General features: G+C 48.2%; 7 protein-coding genes across 7 annotated transcripts; 2 read left to right on the forward strand and 5 right to left on the reverse strand.

Moving 5' to 3' along the window:
* Positions 1 to 30: 30 nt before the first annotated feature.
* Positions 31 to 5,457, forward strand: GL50803_007661 (uncharacterized protein; the record flags this gene model as incomplete). The annotated part of the gene is made up of 1 exon (XM_001706151.1): positions 31 to 5,457. The coding sequence occupies one exon, from the start codon at positions 31 to 33 to the stop codon at positions 5,455 to 5,457; it is 5,427 nt and encodes a 1,808-aa protein (XP_001706203.1).
* A 59-nt stretch (positions 5,458 to 5,516) lies between these two features.
* GL50803_0032297 (putative Small nuclear ribonucleoprotein Sm D2) lies at positions 5,517 to 5,768 on the reverse strand (the record flags this gene model as incomplete). Its single annotated transcript, XM_001706150.2, has 1 exon — positions 5,517 to 5,768. One exon carries the CDS (start codon positions 5,766 to 5,768, stop codon positions 5,517 to 5,519), a length of 252 nt encoding a protein of 83 aa, XP_001706202.2.
* Positions 5,769 to 5,850: 82 nt separating this feature from the next.
* Positions 5,851 to 8,703, reverse strand: GL50803_0017390 (DNA replication licensing factor MCM6; the record flags this gene model as incomplete). Its single annotated transcript, XM_001706149.2, has 1 exon — positions 5,851 to 8,703. One exon carries the CDS (start codon positions 8,701 to 8,703, stop codon positions 5,851 to 5,853), a length of 2,853 nt encoding a protein of 950 aa, XP_001706201.2.
* A 147-nt stretch (positions 8,704 to 8,850) lies between these two features.
* Positions 8,851 to 10,287, reverse strand: GL50803_006336 (Epsilon-tubulin; the record flags this gene model as incomplete). Its single annotated transcript, XM_001706147.1, has 1 exon — positions 8,851 to 10,287. The coding sequence occupies one exon, from the start codon at positions 10,285 to 10,287 to the stop codon at positions 8,851 to 8,853; it is 1,437 nt and encodes a 478-aa protein (XP_001706199.1).
* Positions 10,288 to 10,305: 18 nt separating this feature from the next.
* Positions 10,306 to 11,016, reverse strand: GL50803_006335 (Isopentenyl-diphosphate delta-isomerase 1; the record flags this gene model as incomplete). Its single annotated transcript, XM_001706146.1, has 1 exon — positions 10,306 to 11,016. The coding sequence occupies one exon, from the start codon at positions 11,014 to 11,016 to the stop codon at positions 10,306 to 10,308; it is 711 nt and encodes a 236-aa protein (XP_001706198.1).
* A 111-nt stretch (positions 11,017 to 11,127) lies between these two features.
* GL50803_006334 (uncharacterized protein) lies at positions 11,128 to 11,391 on the forward strand (the record flags this gene model as incomplete). Its single annotated transcript, XM_001706144.1, has 1 exon — positions 11,128 to 11,391. One exon carries the CDS (start codon positions 11,128 to 11,130, stop codon positions 11,389 to 11,391), a length of 264 nt encoding a protein of 87 aa, XP_001706196.1.
* A 92-nt stretch (positions 11,392 to 11,483) lies between these two features.
* Positions 11,484 to 14,705, reverse strand: GL50803_006332 (uncharacterized protein; the record flags this gene model as incomplete). The annotated part of the gene is made up of 1 exon (XM_001706143.1): positions 11,484 to 14,705. One exon carries the CDS (start codon positions 14,703 to 14,705, stop codon positions 11,484 to 11,486), a length of 3,222 nt encoding a protein of 1,073 aa, XP_001706195.1.
* Between the last annotated feature and the right edge of the window lie 2 nt (positions 14,706 to 14,707).

Below are 14,707 nucleotides of genomic sequence, written 5' to 3' on the forward strand. Positions count from 1 at the left end.
GCCTTGGAAGTATGGAAGTAAATTAAAAATATGGATTGTGAGCAGGAGCTCCGACCTGCATACAATATTTCTCCAAGTAAGAAGTGCAACTCGACGGATCCTATGGTATATAAACAATTTCTAGAGGAAAAATCCAGACAAAACGCTCTGAAACGTCGCCAAGAGGAGCTCGAGAACAGGTCGGCCAAAGCGCAGAGAGAGCAAGGATGGTCCAAGTATGTGAATGGTGAAAATAAGGGGACAGCGCGCAAGGCTAACTCATCAATGTCTAACGCAAATAACCCTCCTGCGCGACGGAGGTCAAGTCTATTTCCAAATCAGCAAAATACGCAGTGCACATCTTTACCATTATTTCCAGGAGCTCCCATCATGCCACGGTCTGGGCCACCACCCATTAGTGATTCACAGCAACACCCTATTAGTAAGTCTATTGCCCAGGGTGGTCAGCAACGACGAGAGGGCGCTCGTGAATCGTGGGGGTGTCTTAACTATAATGAGTCTCTTAAACCTAGTGATGCCGGTCCTTATCCAACCAATCCGTACTTAAATCAGAGACAAGATTCCATGGAATACATGGACAGCCTCCAACCAGGCGTACCATTGATTCACCAAAGCCGCTCGGATACTTTCTTAGATGGGAAGACACAGGAAATCGTGTTCAGTGGCACTGGAACCATGTTTGAAGAAACACTTTTCTCATACGATTTTGAGGCCACAGGAGCAGGACTTGCAGACCCAGCTGTTGAGATACGCCTTACTGAACCTCTAGCAAATCAAAATTGCAAGTATACTGGAGAGGAACATGAGGCTGATTTGAAGGAGGAGATACATGAGAGCGAAAGGTTTTCTGCTCTAGAAAACACAGGGAAGTTTACGCACGAAGAAAGCACTTCTTTGTTTGGGTCATTGCTAAACACGCAAGAAGAACCAGACTCAAATGCAAGCATGAGCATTCCAGATAGCCTAATGATACTCGTCGAAAAAATGGATCAACTTCCCCCTAGCTGCTTCCAACCCCACGAGAACCTAGCAGCTACTGATAACCAGCCTCCTCCACTTGGCCGTGACGAGCTAAGAGGCGATTCTCGAAATGGCACTCGGCCACGCTCGTCGTTCCAAGAACTAAGACAGCAAGCACATGATCTCAAGACAGCGTTTACTAAGCTGAGCACCAATGATCCTAGCGCTATTGCAGACTACGTTCTTAGTATGCCCCAAGAGTTCCAGATAAAACTGATGCATCTCATCAGGAAGGGAATGAGTGGTGACCAGCAGTCTTTGGGCGAGCTTCATGTCTCCTTTCAGCAAACGTCACTGATGTCCGAGATGGGTGACTCCCTTGTGACACCCATGTCGTTTTGTGATAAGTCCTTGGCCTCTACGCCAACTCGTGAAGTAAGACGCGTTAAAGAAGTAGTTACATCATCACCTCAAATAACCTCTACCCCTCTGTTAGCTCATCGCGCCAATCTTCCTGCTTTTGACGGTGATCTTAGCTTTAACCAATATAGGTCTCCTTCTCCAAAGCAGCCATTTCAGCCTACACCAACTCCTGCGTTCTCCAAATCATTGAGAGGTACTACCTTCGACAGTCCAGACTCTCCAGAAGAGAAGCCCATTACATCAGTTAATCAGCACACATTGCAACGCGCAACTCTGCGACGTGCCAGCCTATCTCCAGTTGACGCCAATGCTCCTGCTGTGGACATCCATATACCAGCGGCGCCATCGGACGAAGTGGCCGTGCAGGACTGTGGAGGTAATATTCAAGAATATTTCGACCAATATGCACAGAGACACAGCCAAGTACCATCTACCGACTATTATAGAAGTATCTCTGACTGTTCCATCCAAGATGATACTGGCTCCAGTGATGATGCCGAATCTAAAAGTCCTCTGGATGACATCAATAGAATCCTCCGAATTGAAGAGGCTCTCAGAGATTCTTCTGCAAACAGGCGCTTTTCTGCAAAGCCCCTTCTTACTGCTTCATCAAAGAGTTTTGCTGTACCGGAGGGAAAGCCCCCCGTTGTGCTTGAGAGTCCTCTACTTGTTGCTGAGTCCCAAAGACCAAGCAGACCGCATAGCCATTACACGCCCCGCTCCAGCAATACAATGCGGGTCTCCTATGGTCCTCACTACTTGGAAAAGGTGCAAAACGTGGAGCATCACTTGCCTATCCTGCTCCTTAAGTTTACGTCGACACACCCTAACTTCACTGCCAACCTCCGCGCCACCATGCTTCCAAATATACTGCAAGACGGGAACACAATTATATACACAGCAGAGTATTTAAGTCTAAGCCGCGGAGTCTGGAAGACACGACAGCGACAGGGCGACATGTGTGTCGTAGACGCCATTCCATCACAGAAAGACCCTATTTATGTATACCTAAGCTGCCTGTACTTGCCAGGAACCCCAAAATACTCTGTTGCCCAAGAGACCAGGAGAACACGGGATCCGACCCTAATTATGCACCAGTTCACCGCCAGTGTTTATGCATTCTATCTTTCTGCTGCTGAGAACTATTGCAAAAAGAGTTTACATGGTCACTCTTACGAAAAAACGATTGCAGATCTGCGCAAGCTCTTTCCCAGTGGACACCGTGCTAATGTAGGAAATTCTCCCACTCTCCGAAAGGTTGTTTTAGACATATCCTCGTTAATAGCCAAGGACCAAGATTTCCGAGTTGCAACTTGCATTGAGACACATCGGTGTATAAATGGCCTTCCAGCAACAACATTAGGCTCAGCCACAGATGTACTGATAGATCCTGCACCGATTCCCTTCACACCTGCCTCGAAGCTCTCGCCACGAGGCCCATCTCAGCACCAGCGGGTGCGGATTGATGGAAGCTCAATAACCCTATCCAATAAAGCAGATAGGGCAGTACTCTATGACAAGATAACGATAAATATTCTTTCTAATCACGGAGACATAGGATTCGTGGGACTTGTAGCCCTCCAATTCTACGACTCGGAAGGGGTAGAGATCTCTCCGTTCTATGATGCCATTTCTGGGCCGGACTCTGCCACTGTCGCGGCCTACATCAGTACAGACCCGAAAAAGAGCTCCATAATACCGCCTGGATCAATATATAATTTGCTCAACTTTGAATGCAGAACCACCGACCCAGATAAGATGTGGGTAGTTCGTCGCAACTTGGCAAAGCAGATTGTCATTACTGTTAGTATACCAGTAACCCGACGTGTTTCTGCGGTGCGCTTCTGGAACTATAACAAAAGTCCGACAACAACAGACCAGGGTGTTCGCCGTGTTATAATTAAGCTGAACGCAGCAACAGTAGCAGACACAGAAATCAAGAAGGCCACTGGAACGCTCTCTGGGTGCTGCTCATGCGCTACCCTAATTGTATTGGGGCATCAAAGTAGAGACTACGTAGAAAAAGTCCTCACTAGAGACAGATATAGAGAGATTATTGAAGAGGAGAACCAGGAACGTGAACGGTTAGCAAAGCTCGGAGAGGTTCCAAAAATAGATTTCTCCACAGCTGCATATAACCAACGAGGAGCTAGGCAATCGTCACACTGTAAGTTTGGTCCTCTTTCTACAAGCACCCTGTCTCTCATGGTTACTTCCATGTACGGAGACTACTCTAAGACAGTAACACTGGGCAACATAGCCCTAATAGATCATACTAACACCGTTTTACTGCCACGAAAGGTCCAGGTCCACGGTTCAGATGCAACCCACGTTGTCAGAGGACACTGCATGGGCAGAACAGAGAGAGTTGCAGTACTTACACCAGAGTTTAACCTCGAGCAGAGCTGTTTCATAGGGACCGCTACAAAGAACATCGCCTCCTATGATGAGTGTGCAAACGGACAGGAGCGAGTTGTAGCAGATGCTGTGAGCGAACCACTATGGGTCTGTTCGGTCGAAAAACATAATCACGAAGGAGGTACAGATGTAGTACCGCACGTGCAGGACATCCTTGCTAGCAGCTGTGGCGCAGGAATAACTGTCTGGTTCAAGGCAGCAGGAACTGTGGCAGAGGACGGCCTGATAATGTCCTCCAACAGTCCTGCCACTGCCTCAAGAGTTTCTGATAAGGCAGATGAATCCGGAGAGGCCGAGGAACCGGTGCGATACATTAAAAATGTTATACTCATTAATACGGCCGGAAATCAATCCTCTAATATACGGTACGTTCTTCTTTTTGTCAACGGGACGTTGTGGACGCCGTTTCCAGGCGTGTTCGTGCGTCCTAATTGTTACTCTAACTACTTTGCTACTCTCACGTCATCCCTCAAGAACATTATCAATAAAATTTCAATCATTGTAAAAGCACAACGCCAGCGCAAGGAAGTAGAAGATATAATGGAGGTATCTGTTGACAGAAAGGAGCAGCAGAGCAGAGGCATGGGCAGTAGCAGCGGCACGTCAACAGACGATGTCTTCGAAAAGCTCTATAAAGACGTGAGCGAAAAGGAAATACTCAATACTCCTGCGTTTGTAGAACCACAAATGGCCACGTTCATAAGGATTATGCACTCAAACGTTCTGTTTGGCCAATGGATAAGTATGGGACTGAATCAGCCCCGAGGAGCCATGGAGATTACTAAAGAGCTAGGCTTGCAGAGCGATTATGACGCCCTCTTCAATTCGATCCATAACGAGCTGATAAAACGCGTAGAGAGAATCCAGGAACTTCAAGCGGGTACGGGCTATGGTGTAGGAAAGCGATTGGAGCAGGATCTATCTGACAATATCACATGCAATCAGAACCAGGTAGTGTATGTCTCACAGCACCTGTTACATGGCGGGCAACACCTGTCGTACATGTCTCTGAACTCTCCAAGGGGATACTGCTTAACCATCAACATTCTATCGCGGCATCCAGCCCAAAAAAGATCAAAATCAGCGTCTTCTAGGCAATACTCTGATGGCAGTTTTCATAGTGTATTTAGTATTGGCCTCAACTCCATCAAAATATACGATGGAGTACACAACCCCATCAACTTTAACACCACCGGGTGCGGAGTTTACTCCACGGCGCTATCCCAGACTTTAGCATACGACCTACAGGCATACAGGAACGTCAGTAGCAGCATAGTGGTATCAGATGCAGAGAGCCCGGCAAGCAATCTTCTCAAGGGCCTCCCATGGGAGGTCACCTACAGGCTATCTCTTAATAGCTCTGCGACTTCTGAAATTGGAGATGAGGTCAAGGAGGCTATGCGCAGGATAGGGATATTTCGATCAGATGGGATCTTGATGGGTATCCACTTCATATCCTCCAGTCCCATGGACATCAGTGCCATTATATTCTGTAACAATAAGATTGCAGAAGTAAGCATTGCTATGGATACTCGCGTAATTTTTGAAGGGTGCCTGACAAATACCACGGACCCCCAAGTCATCGCTTTCTGCAAGAACCAGCAGCAATACAAGTCACTTGCTTCCGTAGGCATCAATGATAAACAAATGGTATGAATGATAAATGGTTAGGAGCTTATAAGTCAAGCCCGAAGGCTTAATTTTGGCTGTTTGATCTAGCTATTTGATACCACCATAATCACATTGTCTCCGCGGAGCATAAAATTCTTTCGTTCTTCTGTATACTCGATGCCATTCTCCTCCCACGTCTCTGTGGCTTCTGAAAAGACGAGGTTCAAATGACGGTCGTATGCTTTTAGAACCCCAGTAATAAAGCGTCCTGAGCGCAGCTGAACGAGGACAGGCTTGCGCAGCGCCAGCACTTCGTCAAAGAACGCGTACGGTGAATCTGAGATCTTGTTTGACATTGTGGTGACTATCGTGATTTTTTGTGTCTGGAAGTTCACTTTCCCACTTTCATCCACTTGGGCTGCACTAGAGTCTTCAGTGCTACTGTATGCCGAATGTTGGGGCAAGATGGGTAAATACATACTCACCTGGCGCGTCCTCGAGTAGCCAGCGATACTCCATGACCATTTTATCGAAGACCACCTTTGCAATGGCTCGACGTTCTATTTCTGTCATCGTAGCATCTAGTGGCAGGTTGAGAACCAGCAGATTGATACTGGTATCATATGTAAGGCGCGAATGGCCTTCAGCAGCCATTATATACCGCATGCTTTGGCACATGGCCACTAATATAGTATATGATAAATCTATCGTTAGTACATTCGCAGAGGATTGGGATTGGTCTACAGTTCGCTCTGAGCGCCTCTCTCTGCCTCGTCCGTTGTCTTCATCAATGAGATCATCCGACCCATCCTGATCAATCTGACCCCGTGAGCCAGCTTTTGGCCTATTCAATAGATTGTCCAACTGTACCCTTCCATCAGTCAGCACTTCTACTTCGAACTTGATAATCTGATCTGCTACGTTAACGCAGGTCGTAGAAACCAGCTCAGCTGCCTTCTTTACGTGCTCCTTGGTGATGGCCGTTGCCAAGCAGAGCCTTGCAAATGCCTCTGAGAGTCGCACAAGAGACTCCAGTTGACGTACAGTGATGCGAAAGCTCCTAGAGGTTGAGCCCACGTCTCTTCTACGAAGCTCAACCCATTGGTGAGAAATCTCGTCGATGGCGTCCTTTTGCAGTATGGGGCGAATAGTACGGCCTAACGAAAGGTACAGTTGGATGATTTTGAAGGGGTACGGCACCTGGGGCTCTCCCCCAAGGTTCAGCAAGCTCCCTACGTTCTGGCAGTACTCCATGGCGTACCTCTCCTCCTGGGTAAGGTGATCAATATTAATCGGCTGAGATAAATTATTCTCCGGGTTGATTTCTTTTGCATATTGATATGCCGTGTTCCGGAGGACCTGCATGGTTATTATTCTGGATGCAACAAAGTTATCGACCTCCTTGTTGGGCTCATCTAGCAATACAAATGCCAGGTCGAAGCGGCTAAGGATAGGCTGGGAGATGTTTATGTTGTTCTTAAGGGACTTGTTGCGTTGGTACCTTGAGCCTATCGGATTCATGGCGGCGAGCACTGGGGTCTTTGCTTTCAGAGTAATTGAGATACCTGCCTTATTGATCGACACGCTCTGCTGCTCTAAACACTCATGCAGGGCTGTTTGATCGGTTACGCTTATCTTTTCAAACTCATCTATGAGGCACAGGCCGCCGTCTGCACGGATTAGAGCCCCTGCTTCCACAGTATATTCTCCTGTATCCGGATCAGTCACAACTGCAGCAGTGAGGCCTGCAGCAGTGCTGGATTTCCCACTTGTGTAAACTGCCTTTTGATGAAAGTCTGCGGTATACTGAAGAAGCTGAGATTTAGCAGTGCTGGGGTCGCCAATGAGAAGAATATTGATGTCGGACCTAATTGAGAGATGCTCTGATCTGGTTATTTTCTTGATACCGCCTAGAAGCTGAAGGAGAATACCTAGCTTGACTGTCTCGTGTCCATAGATATGTGGGGCGAACGATGCAACCAAGTTAGAAACGATATTGGGGTCGTTGCGCATATTGGATACAGCCTCACGATACTCATCTGATAAGGAATCGAGCATGGCTGCAAGCGTTTGCTCCACGTCTTCGTTCGCTACCTCATCAGAGTGCTTGGTCAGCTGCTCTTCAAATGCGATCAGGAACGACGGTTTGTGAGCGTTGTAATCCATGGGATCGTTATCACTGGCTCCATCTATTGCTTCTGGTTGATTGCCTCCCTCTGGAACTGGTCCAAAGATATCTTTGCTCATCTTGCAATATATGTGACTTCCAATTATGACGTTTCTATAGGTAATTTCCCGGAGGCCTACACCTGTTATGCCAGTAACCCCCTCCTCATATCTTCCTCTCTGGATGTTGTCTTGGACCGCTGCTGAAGTCATATTCCCACTCTCAATGGAATATCCTGCTATGACGCTTTTAAGAGACGATGATCGTATTTCATATGGCATGGACATTGCTGAGATATTCGGTTGAACTATGAGGCACCCCGTCAAATTCACGCGATCACCAGGCTTGAGGACCCCTGCAAAGGTCTCTCGAAGGATGACATCATATGACGCGGGTGTTATGCGGGTGGGGTCTCCCCCCTCTTCGCTGGTTGTTGTATCTGCAATGCTTTCTTGCAGGCGAACTCGTTGTGTGTCAGCAAAGGTGCACTGGTCAGTCAGCAGCTCAAAGGTGGTGCCGCCAACACTGCTCCGAGCGGAGCACCGAGGACATGAGGCCGGCTCGGTGAACTTGTAGTCCTGGGCCACATTCGGTATTACCTCTCCACAACTAGCGCACCTGAAGGTTCCCAAAATAAGTTCTGGCTGTACATCAGATGTCCTGGTCACGGTTCCGACCAGCTCCACCAATTGGCCAATGTGCGAGGACGTCAACTCAGAAAGCAGCAGAACATTATTCATTCCATAGCAGCTGATGTAAAGTGGTCGAAGCACCTGCTGTTGCCCGGATGTCAGGACCTGGAATGCAGCGCCTCTGTAAGGAGCTAGGGTGGTGTTGAGTACTATCCTGATCGCCTCTACAATCAAAGGCTCAAAGACATAGAATTGCTTGCGAACAGTCTCGCAGTATGCCTGCGTGCGAATATTATCGTACAAGTGGCTGAAGTTAATGTAAAGGGTGTTGGAGTCGTTGTCAATCATTTGTCGCATCCGCCTTAGATAAATGGCCGTTGAAACATCCGGCTCCTTGTCTGGATCTCCTGTGTACGTGTTAAAGAACTCTACAAAAAGCTGGATATGCCCATCCCGAAGCTCCTGCGCGCTCTGGCCGCCAGAGGTATCCATTTTTATAGACATTAAAGGTATGATAGATGTGTACTTGATACTCCAGCTTACGAAAAGCTCTCTCTGGAAGCTCTTAGAGCTAACAGCCCTCCTCAGATTGCTGTAAGCACAGATATAATTTATTCTTAGTTTGAGGATTGGTGTAGCTTAATAAATCACCGGCTGGATGTTAAAATCGACTACGTGCCGCTCCCCCATGCTCTTTGCAAGGTCCTCATAGCCATGTCTGACCAGATCAACTATTCTGCTCCGTTCCTCAATGTCCTCCGGACTCATATAATTGGTGTAGTGATGCAAGAAAGTGCGCGTCTTGTACATCTTATCGAAGGCTTGCTTGAGATGCGTAATGCTTCCTAGAATCTGAGGAGTGTTTCTGAGACAAACAGCGTCACAGTCAGCATGCGGAGGCTTGTTATTGCACAGCCCAACCTTGAACCCCTGCGAGCCCCAGCTCGGATGCTTGACATGCTCCTTTTGAATGAGTGCCTCCACTGCTGATGCTAGACGCCCGCTATCAGCGTTGGCCGACCTTCCCAGGATCGCAGACGCCAAGGAGAAATTGTGGGCCCCAATAGGTCCTGCACTGTATTCCATGAGAAGCTGGTTATTGTTATTCAAGAGCTCCCTGACAGCAGCCTCAAGCGTACGATACGGAGGGGCCATTGGCAGGGGAGCCAGACTCGTACAAACTAGGTTCAGTTCTGGGAACGGAACCAGGTTGACGGATAGCTCGTTCAGGTCGACGTTCAGCTCTCCTCCAAAACGCATGCTTGCTGTAATGCAGCTCAGTGCGGTAGTAATTGTCTGGTTGACGTCTCTGAATGGTCTGTGCTTATTTCCAATGTCCCCTTGGCCTACAAGGGGGTCATTTGCAAGTCTTTTTGCATTGACCCGGACAGTCTTGTCCGGGTTTACCCGCTTATTTCCGAGGTTCTCCACACAACGCATAATGGACTCGTTGTCAAAGGGTAGTATGACATCTGCAGACTGCAAGAGGGAAGACAGAGCAAATACACTGTTGTATGGCGATGTTATGACATCGTTCGCGTTTCTACTTGGGATAATGGGCGCAGAAAGAATGGAGAGCCCGTGAAAGGCATCTGCTGTAAGCTCTAGCAATTTGCTTCCTAGCCCAGACCCTGTGCCACCTCCGAGAGACGAAAAGAAAAGGAAGCCCTGTGGTGAGTCACAACTTTCAAGGGCATGTTGGATTATGTTCAGGGCACGCTGACCATGCTCCTCGCCATATCCTGCGTACCCTGCGCCAAAATTGTTCCCTGCCCCGGTACCAACCCGATCTTTAACCAAAAGAGTCTCATCAAAGATGGAATTAATATCGCTTGTCAGCAGACTGTTGAGTACGCCTTCTTCCATATCGATGAGCACAGCACGAGCTTTAAGCTTGGTTATGGGGGAATAGAGGCCTAAGTCCCTGCCTCGTGCGTCCACATTCCGGAAGAAAGTTGACATAGAATCGCTATAGTCCTTTCCATATGTGCTATGCTCGCCCAAGATGGTTCTCCAGAACTCTGCCCCTATTTGGTTTCCACACTGCCCCGTTTGAACGACCAAAATTTCACGCATCCGGACTAGGTCCCAGAATTAAGCCAAATTTATTATCGCTAAATCGTCCTCCACCTCGGCGAGACAGGCGGATGGATCCAAAAGCCAAGGCTCAAGCACTCGATCAAAAAGGATACGGAACCACGGGGTCATCTCTTCCCAATGGGCACGGATCTCAACCGTATTTGCCCACAATAACTCTGAGACTTCATCCTTATTATATGCTGTGGACTTAATAACGTCATTGATTAGGGCCACCTGCGTGCTATCGGCCACATGGAGCAGAACATAGTCTATCTCATGTTCGCACAGATCTACCTTCTCCTCTCTGCCTGATGTCTGAACGGACAAAGCAACCGGAGACGTCGCCGCATACCTAAAGATCCATACGCAGCTCAGCGTGTCCTCAGGGTGTTGTAGAGGAACCCCAAGCTCAAACTGATACCGTCTACATGCGGCACGCTTGACACCAGCGATACCCTCGGCATCACTGGGGATTGAGGCGAGGGGATGGGAACAACATGTGTTTGATAGCATGCTGGGAAACGAAGCTTTGGTTGAGGCTCTGCGCTGAAGAAGAACCCTTTTTTGGTTGTCTACGGTAACAACAGAAAATGCACGGTGGAGCAGCCCGCCGCGCGTATGTGCAACAAACTTTGGGGCTCTGCCAATTATCTTGTTTTCCTCATCAACAAGAATAACATCGTCTGTAGCTGGCTCTGCATGTGCCTTCATCTGGGGGCTCAGCATCTCCTGAAAAGACTCGTGGACCAGAACTTAGAGCTTAGACTTGTAACCTGTGCTTGATAACTTATTTGACAATTTAAATGAAATTCTAAGTTTTGCATTGGACAGAAACAAATGAAGCAATCTAGATGCACCAACGCTTGGACCGATAGGGATAGCAAGCTACTACATCCCGATTGCCTATCAACTATCCGCTCCTTCGTCTCTGAACAAGAGCCTGGCGTGGAGCCTCTCGAGATATTTGGAGCTCGCAGTAAAATCGTAGAAGTTGGCTATGATACAATGGTAAATGTTAGAACAACGTCTACTTCCACTTATAAGATAGTGCTGTGGTTCGATCTGGAGCGTTTCCACGTCAAGGAGTTTGAGAAGCTCTAACGGTGTAAACACTGGTCGAGACAAGGATATGCGAAGTCTTTATGCCTAGCGTTGCCTAATGCAATGTTGCAAGCTACTCTACTCTTGCTTACCTAAGTCAATCTTAAAACTGGAAGAAGCATCTCAGACACTATGGGGGTTTGGTCTTCCGGTAAATCATTCGCCAAGAGGTCATCGGGGAGGTCGCTTGACAATAGGCTGCCATATTCTCGTGCTGCGCGGAATATTGGGTCCAGTATTCTCTTGCGCAAGAACCCGTCGATAAAGCACTCCACAGGGAGGGAGGAAATTACCGACAGAAGCACAACTGGTTCGTTTCCAAAGCTCACAAGTTGCCTGACAACCTTGTGCTTTAGCTGCAGTGCATTCCTCATGAACACAAGTCCGCACAGGAGCGCTGGGCTGAGACTAGTGTACATGCAATCATGCACCACCGCTTCAAATGGATACACGTTCGCCTGAAAAATGACCTGAGGAGATCCTGTGATGCGCAGTGCAGAGAGCATGAGCGTTGGCTCCTTGCTTTTTGTGCAGTAAGTGGTGCCAACTCCATATGAATTGGGCTTGCTGGCCATGCCCTCATCTGCCGACACAATATAGTATCGTGGAAAACAGATGCAATATGGGGTCTGCATATTCACGTAGAGAGACGGTTCATCTGCAAATAGAGCGCCGGGTAGGGGCAGAACTGAAAGAGAATGGGACATCTCTAACAGGACGACTTCATCCCTTGAGAGAGCATCTATGAAGACAGTGGGAAACTTTGTGACGAGATGAGCAAGCAGGGTAAAGCACTCTGCGACTATCGACTGCAGATCGACCGACAAGACGTGGTCTTCAACGCCCCTCTGGTGCCGAGAAAACAGCTGAGAGGATGTCAGGTCGCCCATATCGATGTTATCGGTTATGTGACGGGCAAAGGACCTTAGACGGAAGTGTTTCCTCTCCTTAGAGTGGCTTGCAAAAGATGTGGACGATAGAAGAAGTTGGGAAAGACAGCTAATAGCTGCCTTACATAGACACGATAAGCCTGGCCCAAAGTACGAGTTAAAACCTTCTTGGTCATATAGTAGAAAGCTGTCGATTGCTATGCGCAAAGCCTGCTGAACTGCAGAAAAATTATCGTGCACTATTGCCAGCTCAGTGCAGCAAGCATCACTACGGGTCAAGAATGACTCGCTCGGTATTATCGGTATACTTATCCGGGCCCATACGCCATCGACTATAAACCTGTCCTTGAAGAATGCATCCAATATGGCTGCTGCCCGCACATTGGCTGTCAGGTGGACCATCTTAAGTGCTACGGAGAGAAAGCTGTACACCAATGCCTCTTTACATACACCAGGAGTCTTATTCAGATACCTCGTAATGTTGGTTAACGGTACAGAGGTGGCAGTATAGATTGATTTGAGCTCCGGGTGCTCATGGCATTGTGGGAGAAAGATTGCGCTAAAGCGGAGATAGGTAGATGCAAGAAAGAGTGCCAGAGTAGAGGCATCTATTAGGAGGCTTATCTCATCAGTGGAATAACCCCCTCGTTCTAAAAGGGGTATTATCTCTTGGGCTGCAGCAACGCACTTATGCAAGTAGTTGGTAGTGAGTGCTGCGATTGACAGCATAACTGCGTACGTATATGTATGAATTTCGGAGTGATCGTGCCCTATGATGGCAATGGTGTCTGAGAAGATGGACTCTGCGTTGTTAGCGTCCTTGAGCTTGTAGCGGCTGCCAGGCCAGGATAGCAGATACTGTACCCAAGCCTGCTTATCTATTGGTTCGGAAGTTGTTGCTCTATCTCTAGTTGCTTCTTCTTGCGCTTGAACAGGAGCCCCTACAAGAATCTTCTCTGCACGAATCACCACTTTGGAGGTATATTCTCGAAGAGGAAAGGCTGTGTCAGTATAGAATCTCGAGACATTCCTGATGGCCACCATTGCCAACTGTTGCAGTGCTATCCACTGCAGCGTGAGTGTTTCATGCAACTCGATGCTTTCAGTCAAAGCCGTGGCCTCAGAAAGGCTATGAATTGATGCAGATATCTTTCCATTGGTATGCTCAGTAGAAGCAGCCCCATGTATGCCATAGTTTATGCTCGGAGGCCATACGGTATCAACCTGTTTGTAAACCAGCTCACTGCCCTGCACAGTAAGCGACCCCGATAGAAGTTGGGGGCTGCTATCCTTGGAGTCTCGCGTGGACTCCTTCATATTTTCCTTGTAGCGTGTAGTCGACGAGAGTGCCTTTTCTTTTATGCGCTTGTTGAACTCCTCTCGTCTGTTGTGTATGAGCTCGTACCTTGCCTTGAGGCTCTTCATGGTTTGCTCAGCGTACTGTGCACGTCTTTGGCTGGCGAGAGTAACTCGCTGGATGCTATTTTTCGCAGCCTCCTGGACCGCCAGCAGCTGAGATTCCCGTAAGACCTGTGCACGGGTTTGCCGTTCAGTAAACTGCGTCTGCAAAAGAGCATTCTCCTCCTCTAGTTGCTTTCGAACCTGTGCTGTCTTTGTGATGACCTCATCTAACTCCTTTTTCAGCCTAGTGTTCCTGGTCTTTAGAAGGCTGTTCCGTCTCTTCTCGGCTTCTTTGTACTTTGCCTCCAGCTTAGCTTTTGAAGTATCTAAGTCCACTGTGGACCCAGTAACCCATTTATTCGGGCTGAATGGTGCTCGCAGCTGTGAAGAAGTTGGGGACCCCGGAAGACTAGTTACTCTCTTGGGTGTTGTGGGGGCCTTCCTGGACTCGGTTGATGGAAAGTCTATCTCTAGGTACTCAAAGGCCGGGGCCGTGACTTGCCTTTCACTCTTGTCTGATGCCTCGGCGTCCGACCCATTGAAGTACCTGAAGGGAGGAATGGCAGTTTCAACAGGCTGGAGTCCTGGTGGTGGAAAGGAAAAGACATTTGCAGAGGACGACGGTTGCCCCAGGATGGGTATACTCGGGATGGGAGGAAGCGGCTGAGTTAACCCCGGCGGAGGCAGAAGCGGTATCTGGAAAGGAAATTGGTTGGATGATGTAGAGATAGCAGGATATAGAGGCAGCCCTGTGGAAAAGAAAGGAGGATAACCCATAGCAGAAAAAGCATCCATACTATTAGTGCTTGAACCACAAGGGCTAGGGAACGTCCCCTCAGCATCTTGCACTAGTACAAGCAACTCCATCAGAAGCTGACACACAGTGCTCTGAAAGGCAGCATAACCAGGAGCAGAGATAAGCTCTCTTTTGTTAACAATGCTAGACACATCATGGAGGACCCCTTTCAGTGTACGCACAATGTTGCCAAAAAGTAGCTCGACATAGCTAGACACAAAAGTCATAC

Source organism: Giardia intestinalis, chromosome 2 (genome assembly GCF_000002435.2).
Source record: "Giardia intestinalis strain WB C6 chromosome 2, whole genome shotgun sequence".
NCBI classification, from domain to species: Eukaryota; Fornicata; order Diplomonadida; family Hexamitidae; genus Giardia; species Giardia duodenalis.